General features: G+C 34.9%; 1 protein-coding gene and 1 pseudogene across 9 annotated transcripts in view; both read right to left on the minus strand.

The window, feature by feature from the left end:
* CNTRL (centriolin) overlaps positions 1–21,687 on the minus strand; it is a 112,942-nt gene that overhangs the window by 69,968 nt on the left and 21,287 nt on the right. For 6 of the 9 annotated variants that reach the window (XM_037798332.1, XM_037798335.1, XM_037798330.1 and 3 more), the window contains 5 exons: positions 17,585–17,641; positions 15,569–15,688; positions 14,528–14,759; positions 13,024–13,133; positions 10,083–10,277 (listed from right to left, as the gene is read on the minus strand). In XM_037798332.1, coding sequence (XP_037654260.1) covers positions 10,083–10,277; positions 13,024–13,133; positions 14,528–14,759; positions 15,569–15,688; positions 17,585–17,641 — 714 coding nt within the window. Of the gene's footprint in view, positions 1–10,082; positions 10,278–13,023; positions 13,134–14,527; positions 14,760–15,326; positions 15,343–15,568; positions 15,689–17,584; positions 17,642–21,687 lie in introns of those variants that run through there. The other 3 variants (XM_037798333.1, XM_037798334.1, XM_037798337.1) reach the window with 2 other exon arrangements.
* On the minus strand, positions 5,905–8,013 carry LOC119505083 (annotated as a pseudogene).

Here is a 21,687-nt window from a genome sequence, read left to right on the forward strand (position 1 = left end):
GGGTCTTGATTAGTTCACTGGACTACTTAAGAGAGCTCTGGAGCCAGAGCAGACAGAGATGCTTGGAGATGAGGACAGAAGGATGTTTGGAGATACCAAGAGATGAAGACCTGGAGTCTGCCCCAGAGAAGCTAAGAAAGGACCCCCAGATGTTTAGAGAGAAACGTCCTGGGAGAAATAAGCAAGGATGCACAGGACTGAGAGAGAAGAATCAAGACAGACACCCAGAGACATTTTGGAGAAAGCTATTTTGAAACACCACCCAGGAGCAAAGGACCAGCAGACACCAGCTACATGCCTTCCCAGCTGACAGAAGTGTTCCTGACGCCATTGGTCTTCCTTCAGTGAAGGTATCCTCTTTGTTGATGCCTTAGTTTGGACGCTTTTATGGCCTTAGAATTTTAAATTTGTAACTGAATAAATTCCCTTTATAAAAGCCAGTCCATTTCTGATATTTCGCATAATGGTAGCTTTAGCAAATCAGAACAATGAGGGAGAGATTAAGACATTCCCAGATAAACAAAAGCTAAGGGAGTTCATCACCACCAGACCTGCCCTACAAGCAATGCTAAAAGAATTCTTCAGACTGAAAGGAAAGGACACTAGACAGTGGTTCAAAGTGGCATAAAGAAATAAAGACCTCAGGTAAAGGTAACCTAATGGGTAATTATAAATGGCAGTACTATAATACTGTATTTTTTTTTTTGTTTGTAATTCCCCTTCTCATTTCCTACAGGTGCTGAAATGAATAAAAAGAATAAAAAATAATGATAAATCTATGATTTGGACATACAACAACATACATACAGTTCTAGAGGTTTGCTGTAGATTTTTCAGGATTTTCTGTATATAGAATGATATATGCAAATAGGGAAGTTTCCAATTTGGATGCCTTTTATTTCTTTATCTTGCTCTGGCAAAACTTCCATTAGATGTTGATTAACAGTGGAGACATTGGGCATTCTTGTCTTGTCCCAGATATTAGAGGGAAAGCTTTCAGTCTTTCATTGATTATGATGTAAGCTGTGGGTTTTTCATAAATGCCCTTTATCATGTTAAGGAAGTTTCCTTCTATTCCTGTTTTTCTAAGTGTTTCTATTAAGAAAGGATGCTGTATTTGATCACGTTTTTTTCCCTTCATTCTGTTAACGTGCTGTAATACATTAATTGATTTTCTTATGTTGAACCACCCTTGCATACCTGAGATAAGTCCCACTTGATCATGGTATATAATTATTTTAATGTGCTGTTGGATTAGGTTTGCTAGTAATTTTGAGGACTTCTGCATCTATATTCATAAGAGATATTGGTCTTTAATGTTCTTTTCTTGTGGTATCTTTATCTGGCTTTGGTATGAGGGAGATGTTGGCCTCAATGATGAATTAAGAGTTTTCTTTCCTTTTCACTTTTTTTGGGAGAGTATGAGCAAGACTGGTGTTAATTCTTCTTAGAATGCTTGGTAAAATTCCCCTAAACCATCTTTTCTTTGTTGGGAGGTTTTTGCTTTCTGATTCAATTGCTTTACTAGTTATTGGTCTGTTGACGTCTTCTAATTCTTTTTGGAGTCAGTGTATAGGTGATTTCTATGTTTCTAGCAATTTGTTGACTTCATCTAGGCTATCTAATTTGTTGGCAAATAGTTGTTCATAGTATTCTTTTATATTCCTTTTTAATTCAGTGGGACTGGTAGTATGCCCCCCTTTTCATTTCTGATTTTAGTTGTGTCCTCTCTTTTTCTTGTTTATTCTAGCTAAAGGTTGTTGATTTTATTGATCTTTTCGAAGATCCAACTTTTGGTTTTAACAATTGTTTTTTTTTTTTAATTCCCTATTTCATTATCTCAACTCTAATCTTTGTATTTCCATTCTCCTGCTTGTTTTGTGTTTAATTTGGTCTTCTTTTTCTAATTCTTCCAGTTTTGAGATTAGGTTGCTGATTTGAAAGCTTTCTTCATTTTAATGCAGGCATTTAAGAGCTACACATTTCCCTCTCAGCACTGCCTTTTCTGCATCCCATAAGTTTCATGTTTGTATTTTTCATTTTGTTTACCTCAAGATATTTCCTAATTTCCCTTATTTCCTTTTTGACCCCTTGTTTAATTTCTATATTTATTTGTGAATTTTCCATTTCTCTCTCTGTTATTGATTTCTAGCTTCATTCCGTTATGGTCAGAGAAGATACATTGCATGATTTCAATAAATTTGAATTTATCAAGACTTGTTTTATGACTTCACACATGGTCGATCCTGGAGAATGATGCATGTGCACTCAAAAAGAATGTGTATTATGCCTTTTGGTGAAGTGTTCTATACATGTCTGTTAGATCTAGTTGGTTTAGAGTATTGCTCATGCCTTCTATTTCCTTATTGACCTTTTGTCTACATATTCTATCCATTATTGAAAGTGCCGTGTTAAAATTTCCTACTAGTAATGTAGAACCAACTATTTCTCCCTTCAAATCTGTCAATATTTTCTTCATGTATTTTGGGGCTCTGCTGTACATACATATATACTTATAATTGTTACATCTTCTTGTTAAATTGAACCCTTTATCGGTATATAATAACCGTCTTTGTCCTTCACAACAGTTTTTCACTTAAAGTGAATTTTATCTGATAGGTATAGCTACCTCAGCACTTTTTGGTTACTACTTGCATGGTATATTTTCTTCAGTCTTTCACTTTCAATCTACTTGTATCTTTGAATTTAAGGTCAGTCTCTTACAGAGAGCATATAGTTGGGTCATGCTTTTGTATCCATTCCGCCATTCTGCTATTTAGCCTTTGTAATACTGATACCACGTTTTTAATACACTTTGTCGTTTTGATATTTAGCCTTTATAAGTCTTACACCTTTTTTGCAAATACTTATTTGATTTTTTGTATGTGTTGTACCATACTGTGTGCCTTCTCATTTCTATCTGGATATATTTTTCATCTATTTCCTTGTGGTCACCGTGTGGTTAAAATTTAACATCCTAAATATTTAACAGTCATATATGGTTTGATACGAAGTCAACTTCAATAGTATGCACATATACTTATCCTATAACCCTCTGTACCCCATTTTTTTATACTTGTTACCACTTATATCTTTGTACACTGTATATTGAAAAACATAGATTTATCATTACTTTTTATGTATTTCCATTTTAGCAGAAGTAAGTAAGAAGAAAGAAGTGGAGTTTCACACTAAAAAATATGGTACAATAATTCAGGCATTTATAATTAACAAATGGCTAGCTGTACGGCAGGTTTTTATTTCTTTATGCTGCTTTGAACCACTGTCTAGTGTTCTTTCCTATCAGTCTGTAGAAATCCCTTTAGCATTGCTTTTAGGACCAGTTTAGTGGTGATGAACTCCCACAGCTTTTGTTTATCTGAGAATGTCTTAATTTCTCCCTCATTTTTTTTTCAGTTTTATTGAGATATATTCACATACCATACAATCATCCATGGTGTGCAATCAACTAACTGTTCACAGTACCGTTTTACAGTTGTGCATTCATCACCCCAATCTATTTTTGAACATTTTCCTTACACCAGAAAGAATCAGAATTAGAATAAAAAATAAAAGTGAAAAAAGAACACCCAAACCAGCCCCTCCCCCATCCCACCCTATTTTCATTTAGTTTTTGTCCCCATTTTTCTACTCATCCATCCAAACACTGGATAAAGGGAGTGTGAGCCACAGGGTTTTCACAATCACACTTCACACTGTCACTCCTTGTAAGCTACATTGTTATACAATCATCTTCAAGAGTCAAGGCTACTGGGTTGGAGTTTGGTAATTTCAGGTATTTACTTCTAGCTATCCCAATATATTAAAACCTAAAAAGTGTTATCTATATAGTACGTAAGAACGTCCACCAGAGTGACCTCTCAACTCCATTTGAAATCTCTCAGACACTGAAGCTTTATTTCGTTTCATTTTGCATCCCCCTTTTAGTTAGAAGATGTTCTCAATCCCATGCCAGTCCAGAGTCACCCTCGGGAGTCATATCCTGCGTTGCCAGGGGAGATTTACAACCCCTGGGAATCATGTCCCATGTAGGGGGAAAGTCTCCCTCACTTTTGAAAGAGTCTTACCAGATATAAAATTCTTGGTTGGCAATTGTTTTCCTCCAGCACTTTTAAGTTATTTCAACTTACTGCCTTTTGCCTCCATGTTTTCTGATGAGAAATTAGCACCAAATTTAATTGGGACTCCTTTTATTTAACACATTGCTTTTCTCTTGCAGCTGTTCAGAACTCTCTCTTTGCCCTTTACATTTGATAGTATAGTCAATATAGGACGGGTTCTCTGAGCTTCTTGGATGTGCATATTCACATCCTTTGCTATGTTGAAAAGTTCTCTGTCATTATTTGACTATTCCTTCTGCCCCCTTTCTCTTTCTTTCCTTCTGGGACTCCCATACTGTATATATTGGTGTGCCTGATGGTATCCCATAGATGTCTTAGTCTATTTTGCTTTTAATATTTCTTTTGTCTTTCTGCTCCTCTGCCTGACTCATTTCAAATGTCTTATATTCAAGTTAACTTATTCTTTCTCCTGCCGGTTCCAATCTGCTCTTGAAACCCTCGCGGGCATTTTTCATTTCAGTTATTGTACTCTTCAATTCAAGTAGTTCTGTTTGTTTCCTTTTTAAAATTTCTATCTCTTTACTTAAACTCTCATATTTTTCGTTCATTGTTTTCCTGAATGTTTTTTTTTCTGAATGTTTCTTCATCTCCTTGGCACTTTTTAATTTTTTATTTTTTCTTTGAGACTTTTCAGATAATTTTTTCAAGTATTTGTCCAGTATGTCCACGTTCTCATCTTCTTTGCTACTGTTTTCTGTATTTTTATCCTCTTCCTCAGGATGGGCCATCACCTCCTGTTTCTTTGTCATGTATTCTTTTGTTGTACACTGTACATTTGAATTCTTTAAAATGTTAACTCTGAGATTTACTTCCTGAGTTGTCTTTTTCTTGGTTTTGTAACCAGATGGTAATAAGACAGATTTTCTTGCACTCGGCCTTCCTATCAGGAAGGTCTGCCCAAGGTGAATGCAGTGTACAGTGTTTCCCTGTATTTCTGGGCCTCTGTGTTGTCCTGGGTTTTTGCTTGCTAGTTGTTTTGGAGGTCCCCTGTTTATACGAGTTTGGTTGTCCCTTCTGTTTCCCAGAAGACAGACCTTTTTCTCCCAGGTATTTGAAACTGGCAGAACTCTTTCCAGATTGTCTGCCTCTATAGTATTTTTATACTCCTTTGGGGTGTGTGTGTGTGTGTGTGTGTGTGTGTGTGTGTGTGTGTTTTACAGCACTTTATGATTTTACAGTGTCTTCACACACAATATCTTATTTGACTTTCACAACAACTTTGTGATGTAGGTGTTAAGATGCCCATTTTACAGAGAGAATGGAAACTCTGAGATATACATACAGATACATAAGCTACACTTAAGAATTATATTAGAACCTTAATGGTGCAACCCATAGCCCTGAGGCTATGGGTTAAAAAGGGAAGGATTGGAGAATTATGAAATTTTGGCTTGTTAATCAATAGGAAGACATGGAATAACACAGAATCCCACGTTTTTCCGATTCCTTTTTTTCAGTCTGTCTTTGTTTTCCTTTGCTGCTTTCCTATTTTCATCCCCTCTTCACTTACACAAAATATCTCCAGTTCTATTGAAATACTCTTCGCCAGAATCTACACTGGTTACATAAAGCATAAAACACTAAGAGCTTTGTAAAACAAAAAATCATCAGCATATTTTTTCACAATCAAAATGATTTTGCTTGGAATGACTGAGAAATTTAAGGAAAAAAGCTATGGTTTAGTTCAAATTATTGAATAAACTTTCTGAATTGCACTTTTACCTGATTTTAACACTTGAAAAAAAAGTTATAATTTGGAGAATTAGAAGACAGGGAGGTAAACTAAACAAATAAAAATCAATTAACTTTTTTAACATTCAAATGAGTTAAAAAATCTTGATCTCCTCTGAATACTTACAGAGCCTTGTTCTTCCCCAATCTAGTTCTGCTGATGCAAGTAATTGCCTGTTTACTGTCTCTCATGAAAACATCTCCATAAGGCCAGAGAAGATATCTATCTTCTAGTTGTTATATGCCCAGCTCTAAAAAAGTACACAATGAACTAATGCTGATTGAATGATGCATCTTCTATGTCATCCCTATCCCTGGTTAAGAATAATGTTTTAAGCGTAAAGAATATACACCTAATCAGTATCCATGAGATTTCCCCTAGAAACCAACAGATTAGGGTTCCTGGCCTAGCATCCAAGGACTGGCTGGAGCAGCTGGCCAGTCAGTAAACAGAGGCATCCAGGGCAGGGATGCTGGGCAGTGGTGGTGGCAGAGTACTGGAGTTGGGAAAATCTGAGTATGGAAGGAAAGGCCCAAATAGCACCAAAGGCCAGGAAAAGGAACCATGCAGAAACCAGGAAAGACACTGAACCCAAGGTCAGTTGGTTGGAGGAGACACAAAAGGACCCTGCAAGTCAGTTGTGCTGATGACTGGTCCAGAAGTAAAGAGCTTCTTATTGAGATGGTAGCAGAGGATGTCCCACCCAACCCAACTGACCTTAAAAGGGCCCTGCCCTAATATAATCCAGGAGGTCATACTGGTCTTAGTGTGCTTCCAGACCCCTTTTCTCCCTTCTGGCCTTTTTGTCCAGGATTACCTGGCCTCCTCATATTCCCTGTGAGTCCTGGGAATCCTCAGCTTCCAGAAAAGTCAATTGCTCTCTGATCACCTTTAAGACCCAGAAGACCTATTGGACCCAGAATACCTTGTGGACCACCTTCTTCAGTGGCACCTCTATCTCCTTTTAACCTGGGGGACCAGGAGGACCTTGAATTAAAGTGATATTTCTTAATGTCATAGAATGTTCCCAGTCTTTAAGTCTGAGACCATTAGTGATATTACTCAAGTGTTTCACTTCTTCATTTCCTATTCCAAATGCACTTCTGTTCTTTCATAGACATAATTTTTGCTGATACATTTTACACATACTTCTTTAATTTTCTTATCTCCTTTTGTTGTTTAAACATATTCTCTTGGGCCTTGCCATTCAGCATCTCTATACTGAGCTGTAAATCAAGCAAGGTGGCATTCAGTCTTGTTAAGGACTTAATTTCATCCACTAAGTTTCCATGTGCTTGAACTGAGGAAAATAAGGTACTTAGCAGAAGAAAAATCTTTGATCAGTTGTCACAATGAAATTTTGGAACTGTTCTGAGTCTATGAAATTGGTTTCCATATCAGAAATATACTGGATTCTCTTTTCCATGATGCTCAGGCATTCCATAACAACTTCTACAGAGCTCATTTTATCTTCGCTGCCATTTCCTTTTCCCTTGAATCTTTCTCATTAATTGAACCAACTGTGCAATTCTTCATTTCCCACTTGAGGAATTGGGCTACCATGATTCCAATGACAAGAATAAGAATAGCAAACACCAGGAGATAAAGGGCAATCAATCCCATTTTGAAGGACTTTAGTTTCAACTCAAGGGCAGGGCCATTTTTAGGATTCTGAAGAAAGAAATCTGACATTGACTGAGCATCAAATTTCACAGATTCCGAATAGCTATCGGCCTCCTCCTGTTCAGGAAATCTAAGCTCCAGGCTTAGTTTTAAGGATAGAAGTCCAAAATCAGCAAAGCAATGCTTTCTCCCAAAGACTGTGGCATTCTGGGACTGGCTGCCAATGAGCCTTGGCTTTTCCGTCATATGGCAATGCACACACTGGCTTCTCCTGGCTTCTCCATTACACTCCTTTTGTTGTCTCAAGCTGCTTTTGTCTGGAGGACAAATTCTGAGAGGAGGGTCACCCTGAAGAGGACTTTCTCAATCAGTCTTTACCAGCCAAAACAGAGCCATGACCTCATCAAGGGGGTACAGAACAGCTCCAAAGTGTCCTGGGGAGGGGATCAGGAAGAGCACCGAAAGTTTCTCTGATAGTCTAGAATGATAGTTGCAAACTGATGTCCATAGTGGCATTATTCAGAATTACCAAAAATGGAAGCAACCCAAGCATTCATCAACTGATGAATGGGTAAAGAAACTGTGGTATATACACACAATGGAATATTATCCAGCCGTAAAAAGGAATGAAGTTCTGATGCACGCGACAACATGGATAAACCCTGAAGATATCATGTTGCACAGAATAAGTCAGACACAAAAGGACAAATATTGTATGATATCATTGATAGGAAATAACTAGAATAAAAAAACTCCTATAGTCAGAATCTTGAATACAGGCTACCAGGGAAAGGGGTGGGTTAGGGAACAGGGAGTTAAGGCTTAAAATGTACAGAGTTTCTATTTGGGATGATGAAAAAGCTTTTGTAATGGATGGTGGTGATAGCACAACATTGTGAACATAACTAACAGCACTAAATTATACATTTGAATGTGGTTAAAAGGGGAAATTTTAAGTTGCATATATGTTACTAGAATAACAATTTTTTTTAAACAATCCATGAAACTGCACAATAGAAACAGTGAACCCTAAGTTAAAACATGGACCAGAGATAATAGTACAATTATAAAAATCTGCTTTCATCAATTGTAACAAATGTACACCAATGCAAGGTGTTAATAATAGGTTGATATATGGGAACCCTATATATTGCGTGTGATTTTTCTATAAACCCACAACTACCTTGATTAAAACAACACGAACAAAACAAAACAAAAGGCAAAGGACCTCAAGTCTTGTTTGTATGTTTTACCCCTACTAGCACAGAATGATTTTCATTACCTTCAAAAGTTGGACACCACTTCTACTTGTCATTTGGTTCCTTTCCTTATGTAATTCTCTACAGAAATCCACTGAGCATTAAACTTCCTTTCTAACAAGAATATTATATCCATTTGTTGATAGCAAACATACAATCAGGTTCTAATTAGACTCATAGATCACAGAATTGGAAGGGGCAGCAAAGGAGCTTTGGGTAGGGCCTACAGGCTGTTTCCTTTCCACGTTCCTTGAGGCAAGTAGTCATGAACATAGGGCTGGCTCCTGGGGATAAAGATAACAGTAGACACAGTTCTGTCCTCAGGGGCCTTACAATGGGTGATAGACCACTGAACACATAAATGCAATAAAGGTATTACTGATTATTAGACATTACTTAAAATCTTTGATTTTTCAAGTAACAAAAACTTTAAAATAATCAACATTACTTTTGGTTTCAATTTTAATACTAATTTCAGGCTTTTGTTGGAAAAGACTTATATGTCTGATGGTAAGGTTACCCTTTGTCAAAATTAGCTGTCCCACAAAAAATATCTATATGAAATTTTACTAAAATGTTTAAAAGAATAATTAAATAAGTTGCAAAATACTTATAAAGCTTTTATGGTGCATTGTCCCTACAATGTTAAATTCCATGACTTCTCCTAATCCAGAGATTTAAAAGTTCTTTGAAAAAAATTTAACCTTATTATTCAACCTGTACCAATAAAATATACAGCAAGTATTTCTACTTCTAGTTTAGAAAGAGTAGCTAAAATGTAAGCAGTTAGGAAGACTTTGCAATGTAGAGACAGGAAGAGGCAAGAGCTTGACTCCATCATCCAGCCATATCTGGTCCCATTTCAGCAAGATAATACTCTTGAGAAATGTTTCCTTTTTAAGGCAAAAGAAACCAATATGGTAAAACAAATAGCTTTAGTGGAATAGTTCCATAAAGATTGCACAAAGAATTAAAGAAGGGATTAAAAAAAAGACCGAACCTTCTTCACCTTCCATCTCACCACCCTGCTCTCAAGAAAGAAGAAGAGAAGGCAAGGAGAAAAGAAGATAAGAGGTTTGGAGGGCATCTAGTAGCAGTTTCTCTTAATCTGAAATACAATGAAATTAAGTCACTTAAAAAAATAAAATATATTTATATTATATATATATATATGCATACATATACATATAATCACTCAAATTTGTGCAAACAAAAAGAGACTTTCAGAAAGGACACTGTGGCTCAACATGATGAGACACGCAACACCAAGACAGAATAGTATTCCAGTTCCCATAGAATGAGCCAAAATTTTATTAATTTACTTACATATTTTGGGTCTTTGGAATCCAGGTTATCGACGACTATTTGCAGGTCCTTGATTTCCTTCTGCTTCTCGGCAACTTCTTGCCTTTGCTTCTCCATCTGCATTTCTAGTTCGACAGCTTCTGGGCGTAGTTTAGTTAGAAGTTGTATCCTACCACTCAGCTGCTTGAAAAGAAGGTCCTTCTCTGCTTCTGAAACCTAATTCCCCCACATTCAAACACACAATTAACAAAGGACAGCAACAATGATTTATAAATTTAAAGAAAACAAGTACAATTTAAAAAGAACATTCTATGCTTTACCAGTTTTTAAATAAAATTAAAATGTACAGAGTTACCTAGGTACTCCATTCATATTTTATATTTTTATGCCTATTTTGTGTGGGAAATTTTATTTTATAAAAAGTTTATGAAAACTGATAATTTAATAGCAGGTACCAATGGAGTTGTCATTTTGGAACAAGCAGTTGGAAAAATTTTAGTAATAATAACCATAATATTAGTGATAGCTAAATTTATATAGCATTTACTATGTGCCAGTCACTGTTCTAAGCACTTCACATACTTCAATTTAGTTCCCCAAAACATATAAGTTAGAAAGTGTACTCATCCCAATTTCACAGATAATGAAGCTGAGTCATGGAAAATTTAAATAGTTTGCCCAAGGTCACATTACTAGGAGATGGTGATGCCAAGACTTAAACCTAGACAGTGTGGCTCCAGACTATGTCCCTACATTACAGTCTCCCAGTTAGTTTAAATTCTGAGTTCCTATAAGGAAATAATAATTTAATGCTCATCTCCTAACAGGTTTCGTTTAGAAATTTATAAAAATGTAGGAATGTTTCTCAAAAGTCTATATAGGGCTACACACACACACACACACACACACACACACACAAACACAAAAGAAGGAAATAAAATATTGATAATGATTCTGTGGGGGTTTCTTGACACTTTGTAAAAAACTATTCTATATTTCCAAAATTCCCCCATAATCACAATGCCTTTATACTCCGGAAAAAAATTAAAAAATCCTGTGTTGACTGGAAAATCATCTCACAACACAGAATTGGGAAAAAAAAAAGATAAAAAGCAAACTTTCAATAAATTGAGATTTTTTTTTTTACCAATTTTAAAACTGAGTAAGAACCAGGCTGAGGCTTTCCTTTGTTGGCATGTCAAGTAAATTAACAGTACAAAGAAAAATCTAGGCTTACAGTTACCAATTTAAAAAAAGGACTTTTTCCAAGTACATTTTATAAGCATCCATTTATTTCAAAATTATCTATATAATTTACACCTATCAATCTATCTAAATAAACCTTTTGTCAGGGCTTTAAAAAACATTCTTAAATTAATTACTAAACTATTCTCTTTTTTCTGTATACCTACAACTTCACTAGTAAAAAAAAAAAAAATCATTCTTGAAAGCTCCCTACTTTCAATCTATCTTTAAGTCCTCTCAGTTTTACTGCCAAATTTTACGGAGAATCATTCTATCTGCTGCTGATTCTCCATATCCACCACCACATCCCAGTCCAAGCCATTATCATGTCTTTCCTGCACAAAACAACTAACAGATGCACACATCTCCAATAGCCTCCTAACAGATCAACACATTTCCATACTTTTCATGACCCTCAGCTTCCTTTCATCCTCCATGGAGTAGCCAGAGTGATCTTTTAAAACTACAAATAATAACAGGCCACTCTATTACCTAAGCCCTTCAAAGGTTTCCCATGGTATTCAGAATAAAATTCAAACTCCTTAAAATAGCCTCTGAAGCCCGGCATGGTCTGGTTCCTCTCACTCTTAACCTCATTTTCCACTACACTCCCCCTGACTCTGCAGAGGAGCCTTAACCCTGAACGCCTCTGCACATACTGTCACCCAGGCATTGAATACTGTTTTTCCCAACTCTCTCTGATTCCTTCTTATCTTTTGGGTCTCAGCCTAAATGTACCTCTTCAGTCCCCACTATCTAAATTACATACCTTTAATTATCTCTCCCAATTTTCTATTTTTTCCCCCATAGCACTTATGTTAACAATATATTTCTTTCTTCTTTTCTTTTTTTTAAAACTTGTTTATTGTTTATTTCCCACAGTTGTCCATCCATGAGGGAGGGATGAATATCTGTTTTGTTTACTACTCAGGGACCAGCCCAGTCAGTGATTGGCATATAGTAAGCTTCCAATGAACTTCAATCAATTTCTGGTTACTATATAATTTGAAACTAACAATACAGTGTATCTTTTAAAAGAATCTGCAATTTGTACTTCACATTCTTGTTCCACCTAACAAGGTATAAATGCAGGTACAATCATAATTTTGAAATACTGATTTTTAAAATTTTAAACAACTAAAAACACTTACATACTTAAAAACAAAATGTCAAAACATTTCCTTTTTTGAATTTTCTCCCTATGCACTTACACCTAGGTCTGAGCTGCTTACTTCTACAGGATGCACTTTGGTAATTTTTGAGTGTCACTTCCATCTTTTTTACATACCATATTTTGTATCATTTACTTTTTTGCTGCTTGTTTTAAATAATGTTCATGCTATAATTATGAATGTCTTCTGGTCCTTAATCTAGGTTCCAGGATCTTAAAGGTGGGGGGCACTTAGGTAAATTAGAAGAAAATACATCAGGAAGCAATTTCTCTGGGTAAAGTAGCAACTTTCATAATAGAGTAGACCAAACAAATGTTTTTATATAAACAGAGTAATTTAGTTTCAGACACTTTATTAAATACTAATAGGATGTCATCAAGAGTGGCAGGAAAATGTAACTGGAAAATGACAGAACCTTATTTGACTCTGAGTTTTATTACTCTATACTTAATTAAGCAGCACTGATTTAAAAACTGTTTTATATGTAAAGAAGGGAAAATATTTCATTTTTGCATTTCCTCTTAGCACTGCTGATTTTTACATACTTTTTTCAGTTGTATAGCTTCTTCCAATTGTTTAAATTCTTCAGTAGCTCTTAAAATTTGCTGTTCTGCCTTTTCTATTTCATCATGCAGTTGTGACAGTCGAGTTTGTGCTGCAAGTTTAAAAACACATGCACACATACATACAAGAAAAACCTTGAACTCTGAAATTTCTACCACACAGATTTTTTTCTTCATAATAACCTCCCAATTAATATTCCCTCACTACAGATCACAGGAATAAAAAACAGTAATTTCTTATGACGGTTTTCATCCCAATCTCTAAAACTGTTTTATTATATACTACAGTACTATAATTGATCCATTTATTTATAAAATTCTTAACATAAAAGGGTCTTTTATTGATATTCCCTATGCTAGGGAACTCTTTCAAAAGAATAAGGATTTTATTGGTAAACATGAACTTACATGTCACTAAGTCATAATTAGGTTCAGGATACTTTTTTTCTTAAAGTGTTTTAGAGGCAAACACTCTATGATGGGGTTCAGTAAGAATTTCACTACTATGTAGTTTCTCCTAGTTGGAAGATTACCTCAAATCAATTACTACCTCAAATTTCAGATTTCTTTCTGGCTCCCTTTCTTACTGCCTCCCATAAAACTATAAGCCCCTTAAAGATAATTTATACATATATCTGATTTATTTTGCTTTTACTCTTAGAGCTTTGCATACTGTATGTATAGATAAGGAGAAGTTATCCTTTTCTTTCTCCTCTCCTAGTCAACCTCTACTGGCCTACATCTTCCACTTAGCTGCAAACCAAGGGAAAATGAGTTGCTAATCTGATTTGTTAAAGCCCTACATTGGGCCATGATTATTAGTGGGAGGTGTGAACTCAGATTTGTTTTCCCCTTCTTCCATATCCCTGCAGCTGAGTGGATAAGTGGATTCAATATGAGACATTGGCAGGGTATCTAAGTGCTCTCTCCACTTGAGTTTTTCTGCCATGTGCCTTGATATAAGGTACCAAGATCCCTTGAATTAGATTTCTTTCTTTTTGGGGGGTGGGAGGAAGAGACGGTGGGGGAGGTGGAGTGTGTAGAGGTCAGAAAGAATAGGAGGCAAATTTTAGGCCAAAGCCTAAGGAGAGCACTCTGATCTAGCTTATCCAAAGCTCTGTTTCAGGTTTTACCTACATGTATAGTAATCAATAAAGTGGTACTTTACTTGCTTCAATTATTACTTTGTGTGTTTAGCTCCAATGGTGAGAAGAGAGCTAGCCAGCAAGATAGGTTTTAAGCATTTTTGGATTCCCTGGACAAGAATGCTATCAATTTACTGTTAAAACTCCATTCTCAACTCTAACAGGAATCATCAAAAACAAACTGGCTAGATGAGTCAATACTTTTGTTTCAGACTTTTCACGTAAAATGACAATATAATAAGTATCAATATGTTTAAGTGAATAAAAGAACTATGGAATAAAATTTACCTACATATTCAATCTTTTTATATTTTTAAAGAATTTAAATAACTTGTTTTAACCTGCATTTATTTGTTTTTCTTTTTCTTCTTCCAGTTCCATGTCCAGTGATACATGAGCTTTCAAGTCAACTTGCTCATTTCTAAGTTGTTCCCTTTCATCTGGCTCCATCTTCCTGATCTGTACTTGCTGGGCATTATCAACAATATAACTCTCTGTGGTGAACATATTTCTCTTGTATCTGGATTTGCCAATGTAGGGGCTTTCATCTGGGGCTTTATCAACTTCAGCATACTAAAAGCAAAAGAAATTAATAGATTATGATATCACAAATAACTTCCAAGCAGTCAAATGGCATTATTCTATCAGTGGAGAACATATCACAGAATTGCCTGAATTTATATTAACCCTACATACCTAGAAGTTGAAAATATGTATCATTACTTTATCTTATTCTTAATACACCAAAAAGGAATTAGAACTGAAAATGGTCTAAAAAGAATCCTCTCTTCCCCCAAAAAGTGAAAAAGTTTGGACTGACTGATTAAAGAACTGCCCACAGAAATCTGGGTGTTTTATCTTGGTTTCTTGGCTGATATAGGTAAAATCTCAGTCTAATACATTTTAATAATTGGATTTTAAAATTAAATAATGTATTATAACAGTTGGAATCACTGGGTCTTAGAAGCTAGGTGATGTTGCAATGGTATTATGGCATTTGTACCAATAATGGTTGACTGATACTAAACCCAGTGATAAATGAAAAAACAATGTAGGGAGATAACTATTCCATGGCCAATAAAACAGGCAAGTGTACTTTTTCAGGAAGTTTGGAGCCTGATAACTACGTTAGATTACTACCTTGAGTAATGGACATTGCTGAGGGCAAAGATCCTCTTGGGGCTTTTTGCCACTGCTCCAACTGGCTTAGCCAAATAATTCACAGGTTCAACCAAAATACAGTTTACTCTGTAGATGCCCTCATAACATGAAAGAGAGGTGGTTATTGATAAAAATCCCTGGAAAAACCCTGTTCACATCTCTCCCTTCCCACCCCATCGTGGCTTTGAACTTTTGATTACTAAAAAATTAAAATAACTCACCTCTGATGGATAATAATTTAGAGGCTCAAATTTAGCATCAATTTTATAAAAGGCCAATTCCTGTTCCAGCTCATACTGTTTCTGACAAGCACGCGTTAGTTCCATGGTCTTCTGTTTTAGCTATTGGTCCAATTTGATATGAGACAACATATAGTATCATAAATCAGTAAAAGGTATGACAGTATGGTAAGTTCTAATCATAACTAATAATTAGATTTTAAAAAACCCCACAGCAAATATCACAACATTAAGAACATTTTATCTGAATTCTAAGGTATCACAAAGAACAAAATACAAAATTTTACAAGAGATCACATAAAAGACCTTTGAAGTTCATATGCTATTTCAGGGTGCAATGATTAATTAAGATTTTTAAATCATTAAATTTGCTTTATCAAACATGAAAATAACTCTATACCAATTATTTCTAAATAATTGGCCTTTTAAGTACCTGTTTCCTGATTTCTCAACAATTAGCAATAATTATTTAACTTACTCTGTAATTTTAAAGGTAACTTCAAATCATGGGGGAAATTCAATATTTGACATTAACTACAAAGGAATGATTCAGTGAAGAGGATGAAAAGAAAGAAATTGGTTTTAATTGTACCATTGTATTTGTGACTATTGGGATAACAAGTTTTAGGTGTTCAGAACATTATTCTTTGTAATTGAGGATAAAAAATGTGAATAAGTGCAATCAGATTCAAAGATGTAATATTAGATTTTTATAAACTAATTCTAATATTACAGCTTTTCAGTTATTCCTAGGAGTTTTGGGAGGTGGAGAAACTCAAGAAATAATCCAATCTAATTCTCTGAATTTATAAATGGATAAATTGAGTCTAGCTTGGTGAACTGACTTTTGAAAGTCACATATTAGATTAGTGGCAGAGTCTAAGTATTTTTTGAACTATCAGTGCCAGCCCCCTTTGTATTATACCAATCCTTTGAGTTCATTTCAAAGGTCTACTAAGTGATTTTTTTTTTTTTGCCAGTGTCTGACAGTAGATACCAAAGAGCATGCAGAAAAACTACGCTAATATAAAAACACAAGCTAAAGAGAACATATACAAATGTACATTTTACAAAGCCCAGGAAATCAAAGTCGTGCATGGTTTAGTTTACAGTCATCTCTTGATTATCTGTCAAAATGGAAGTAATGCTATCTTGGATAACAGGCAACAGTGATCAAGTTATTTACTATGTGCCAGACACTGTGCTATGTGTTTTACATGTACTATCTCACTGAATATTCTTCAATAACTACCCTATGAGATGATGAAAGCTGCACAAACAGGTTAAATAACTTGCCCAATCACACAGCTGGCAGTGGAAGGACACAATTCAATTCCAAGTCCCCGATTTCAAATCCAATACTCTGTTTGACTATACCACGCTGGCTTCGATGTCCTGCTACAGGGTATCCAGCACATTACCCACATTGATGCTTTCACTGAATGCTATACGCCTTTGAGTGTCAAGACAACAACTCACAACCAACAGCATTAACTAATCTTGGGCTTCTCTCCCCACAGCTCATTGGGAGCAGGGCCAAACAAAAGGCAAACGTGACTGGAACAATGGAAAACGCATAGACTGGTCTCTGAAGGCAAATAATAATAAATAATCTGTGCTTCTTAGTTTTTTGTATTTTATAGCACTAGCATATAGTAAGCACTTAAATAAATCTTCATTGAAGGAATGCATGAATGAGAGCAATATAGGCATCAAAGGACCCAGAGAGTAGGAGTGGCAGTATTAGTTACAGATAATCATGAATTGACTGCAGTTAACATATTTACCAATAGGCAGAATGATAAAAATTCTTTCCCCCACATCCAAATTCACTTTCATACATTCAATCCATTAAAAGAAATACACACACACACACACACGCACGCACATTTCCCCAAAAGGCAAGACAAAATTCAAAAAGATAAACAAGCGTATTAATACAAGTTATCATGCAAACCATGAAAAATACAGTGCACACTTCAGTCCTGAAGAAACTACCTTTAAGGAAGAATAAAGAATCAGCAGAAAAGGGCCTGCACGAAACCAAGACAAAAGCTAAAAGGAGAAAGAAGCAAACAAAGACCATCACCTGGGGAACTCCAAAGTTAAAATGTAATAATGCAAGCTGCTAAATTCAATTTTACTGACAACATTCCTTAGGAAGATAGTTATTAGTACTTGCATTCTTCTTACATGGACACATTTTATCATCATTCTAACTATTAGTTACAGATTTACCTCCTTCCATTACTTCAATGAAAGTAATTAACTTCTATTACTTCAATAATTTCAAATTATTTTCACATTCATTATCTCATTAAATTCTCACAATTCTGTGAAGAAGGAAGTTTCCTCATTTTTAAAATGAGGGCAGGAGTTAAATAACTTGCAACAATAAAGATTAACTTCAGTAATCTTTGTTGGTGGCAGGAAAGGGGGACTACTATGGTTTAAATGGCCACTGGAAGTCTTACTTCAATGTTATTAATTTTAGATAGATAGGTAGACAGGTAGATACAAATATATGTGAACATATACATTTTTAAAATAAATTTATTGTCCTAGTGCTGAGAAATTACTGTATAAAACTGGAAAGCAATATGCAACTGTAGAAGATATCATGAGAGAGTCTACATAAGATAATGGGAAACATTTTTCAAATGTAGGCTCTTAAAGACCCCAAATTCTTTTTTAGCATAGAACAGTCCTTTGGACTAAAAAAATAGCAGCAAAGAATATGAACCAACAATTCAAAGAAGAAATGCAAAACAGACAATAAATACATACACAATACTCAACTCTCTAACGAAAGAAACACAAAATTAAACGAGATTCCATTCTTCTATCACATTTATAAGTTCAAAAATAACACCCAGTGGGAATTAAACCCTTTTCACTCACTGCTGTAGGAGTAGTACAAATTGGTTATAAGCTTTCCCCCTCCTTTTTTAGTGTGGTAAAATATATATAACTTAAAATTTATCATTTTAACCATTTCTGAGTGTGCAATTCAGTGAAAATAAGTACATTCACATGATGTGTAATCAGCACCATAATTTCCAGAACTTTTTCATCATCCCAAACAGAAACTTTACACCCATTAAGCAATAACTCCCCATTCTCCCCTTCCCCTAAACCATGATAACCTCTCTTCCACTGTCTTTATGAATTTGTCGATTCTAGATACCTCATTTAAGTGGAATAATAAAATATATGTCTTTCTGTTTCTGGCTTATTTCACTTATAATGTCTCAAGTTTCATCCACATTGTAGTATGTATCAGAACTTCATTACTTTTTATAGCTGAATAATATTCTATCGTATGTATATACATCACGTTTTGTTTATCCATTCATCTGTTGAGGGACACTTGGGCTGTTTCTACTTTTTGGCTATTGTGAATAATGCTGCTATGAACACTGAAGTGCAAGTATCTTTTTCAGCCCTCGCTTTCAGATGCTTTGAGTATATACCTAGGAGTGGAACTGCTGGGTCGTATGATTATTCCATGTTTAAGATTTTGAGAAACTGCTAAACAGTAACTGCATCATTGTACAATCCCACCAGCAACGCACAAGGGTTCCAGTTTCTCTACATCTTTGATGTTATAAGCTTTTTGAAGTGTGCATTAACATTCATCAAAAATTTAAACACAAATTATGAACCAACAAAGAAGAAATGCAAAATACAGTAATTCCACAGTGACTTATGCTAAAAGATTAGTAGCATTCACGCTAGTATAATGTGTGTGCGCATATACAGATGGATAAAGATTTTCTGTCTCTAATAGCAAAAAAAAGTATAAGCAACATAAATATCCATCAATAGGAATAGGCTAAATTATGGAGGGGCCATAAAAAGAGAACAGTGATAGATAGTTGATAGATAGATAGGTAGAGGTATAGATATATATAGATATAAACCTGGAGACCTGTCCATGACAAACAGGAGAAAGATAAGTTGCAGAATTATACAGTAAGATTCTATTGTGCTTTTTTAAATCACAAAAACATTCAAATGTATGTATTTATATATATAATATAATTACCTATATATTGTGTAAACATAGGAAACAGGAAGGATATATATTAACATCCAGGGAATGGGGTAAGGAAGAGTGGGACCTTCATTTTCTACTGTGTATATTTGTGTTGCCTGAATTTGTTACAAATAACAAATATTTACAAATAAATATACATCAATTTTGTATATAAAAGTGTATTTAAGTGGTCAGTGATAAAAATAACAGAGAAGAGCAAAACCCAACTTGTACAAAAATTAGAGAAAAGGAAAAGCAAAAATTGTTGGCCATTACAAAAAAATTATTCACAGCACAAATATAACACTATAAACAAAAGAGAAATTAGACAACTGTAACAGTCCATAACTTTGGAATAGCATAAAATCTTAAGATACAACATTTTGTCTAGGTTTTCCATGGGTTGAAAACATGCACCAGAGAGTCAACATATGGAAATTATAAAGTTCTTTTAATTTAATAATAAAAGATTAAGTCTATATTCCAAAAAGACCCGTAACTCTGAAAAGTTTATTAAATGTTGACAAATGACAAATAACAAATACCATAGTAAGCACTGTTTTTATTTTTGTATTTTAAACCCAAATATTATGTGTTACGCACAAAGAGTTCACAATTAAAACTACAATGGTTTAACTATTTATCAATCCTTTCTACTATATTAAGGAATGAAGGGCAACAGAACTATAAATAACCTAAAACCATGGATAATCATCAGGTTACAAATATTATTAACATATATGCTTCACAATACAGCTAAAAAATTTGAAAACTACCTTCAAATAGGAGTCACATAACGGGACCCTCAAATGCTCTGAATATTTAAATAACAGAGCTCCTCTGTCTTTCCATAATGCCCCCTGGTATAAATCACCTTTTTTCTCAGGCAAAGAGGAACCCAAGAAGGAGGTGGCTCCATATTCATATTTCAAACAACCACTTCCCTCCTAAACTGCATGCTCACACACAAAATAAAATGCAGAGGGAATTATTCTTGTTAATAAAGCAAATAATTAAGCAAGAATGCCATTGTTGAAAAGGAGAAGCAAAAGAAGACAACTGTATCTGGCATTCTATTAGTGATAATTCCCTAAGCTATGCATGGATTAGAATAAGGGACTGTCAAAAGGAAGAATAAAGGGGGAGAGGGAGATAACAACAGCTATTTTTCCTTCAGAGAAAGCAGCCTAATCATTTCATAGAATTAGAATCTCTGGGTTGAGAGGACCTTTTAAAGTCATTTAGTACATCTCCCTGTCTAATGCTTTTGATCTTTCCCCCAAACCCTGAGCTATGTTTAGTCTCTGCCTGTTTCAGCAACAGCAAACACATTCCAGAATTATTACATTTCATCTTAGGACAGATACTAGAAATTTCTTCTTCATTACTAAATGAAAACCTGTTTTCCTATAATTCCATTTACCAAGTGTTAATTTTAGCTCATGGGGCCTTAGTAAACAGCTATAGGCCCTCTTCCATGAAACAGTCCTTTGAATATCTGAAGGAAGCTGTCATAGCCCACTTAGACTCCCCTTTGCCAGCCTGAACACCCTCCTCATATTACATGGTGTCAAGAATTCTGAAGCTTCTGGTCAGTTACCTTATGAACATATTCTACCTAGTCTATTTTTAGAATAGTTTTTTCCTATTTCAACCATTAAGCCAAATAATATAAAATTTATACATTACAGATATTATAGATATTCATACCAGGCAGTTTGGAAGTGCTTTAGAATTCCACTCCTCAGAAATAACTACTGTCAAGAGTTTGGTACATATCCTGCCATTTTGCCCCTAAAGATACTTATACTATTATGTATTTTTATATATGGGATCACACTCAACATACTGTTTTCCAACTAGTTTTTTTACACGGCAATATGTGTTAGACAACCTTCTATGTCCAGACATGTAAATCTACCTCATTTTATTTAGAGCAAAACATTATTCTATTAAATAGATGTCCTCCAAGTTTTCCCTGAGGGATTAGTTATTTCCAATTGTTTAATAATATAAACGCTATGTAGTGAATATCCTTGTATATGTATGTACTTTGTGTGTG

Source organism: Choloepus didactylus, chromosome 10, assembly GCF_015220235.1.
Source record: "Choloepus didactylus isolate mChoDid1 chromosome 10, mChoDid1.pri, whole genome shotgun sequence".
NCBI classification, from domain to species: Eukaryota; Metazoa; Chordata; class Mammalia; order Pilosa; family Megalonychidae; genus Choloepus; species Choloepus didactylus.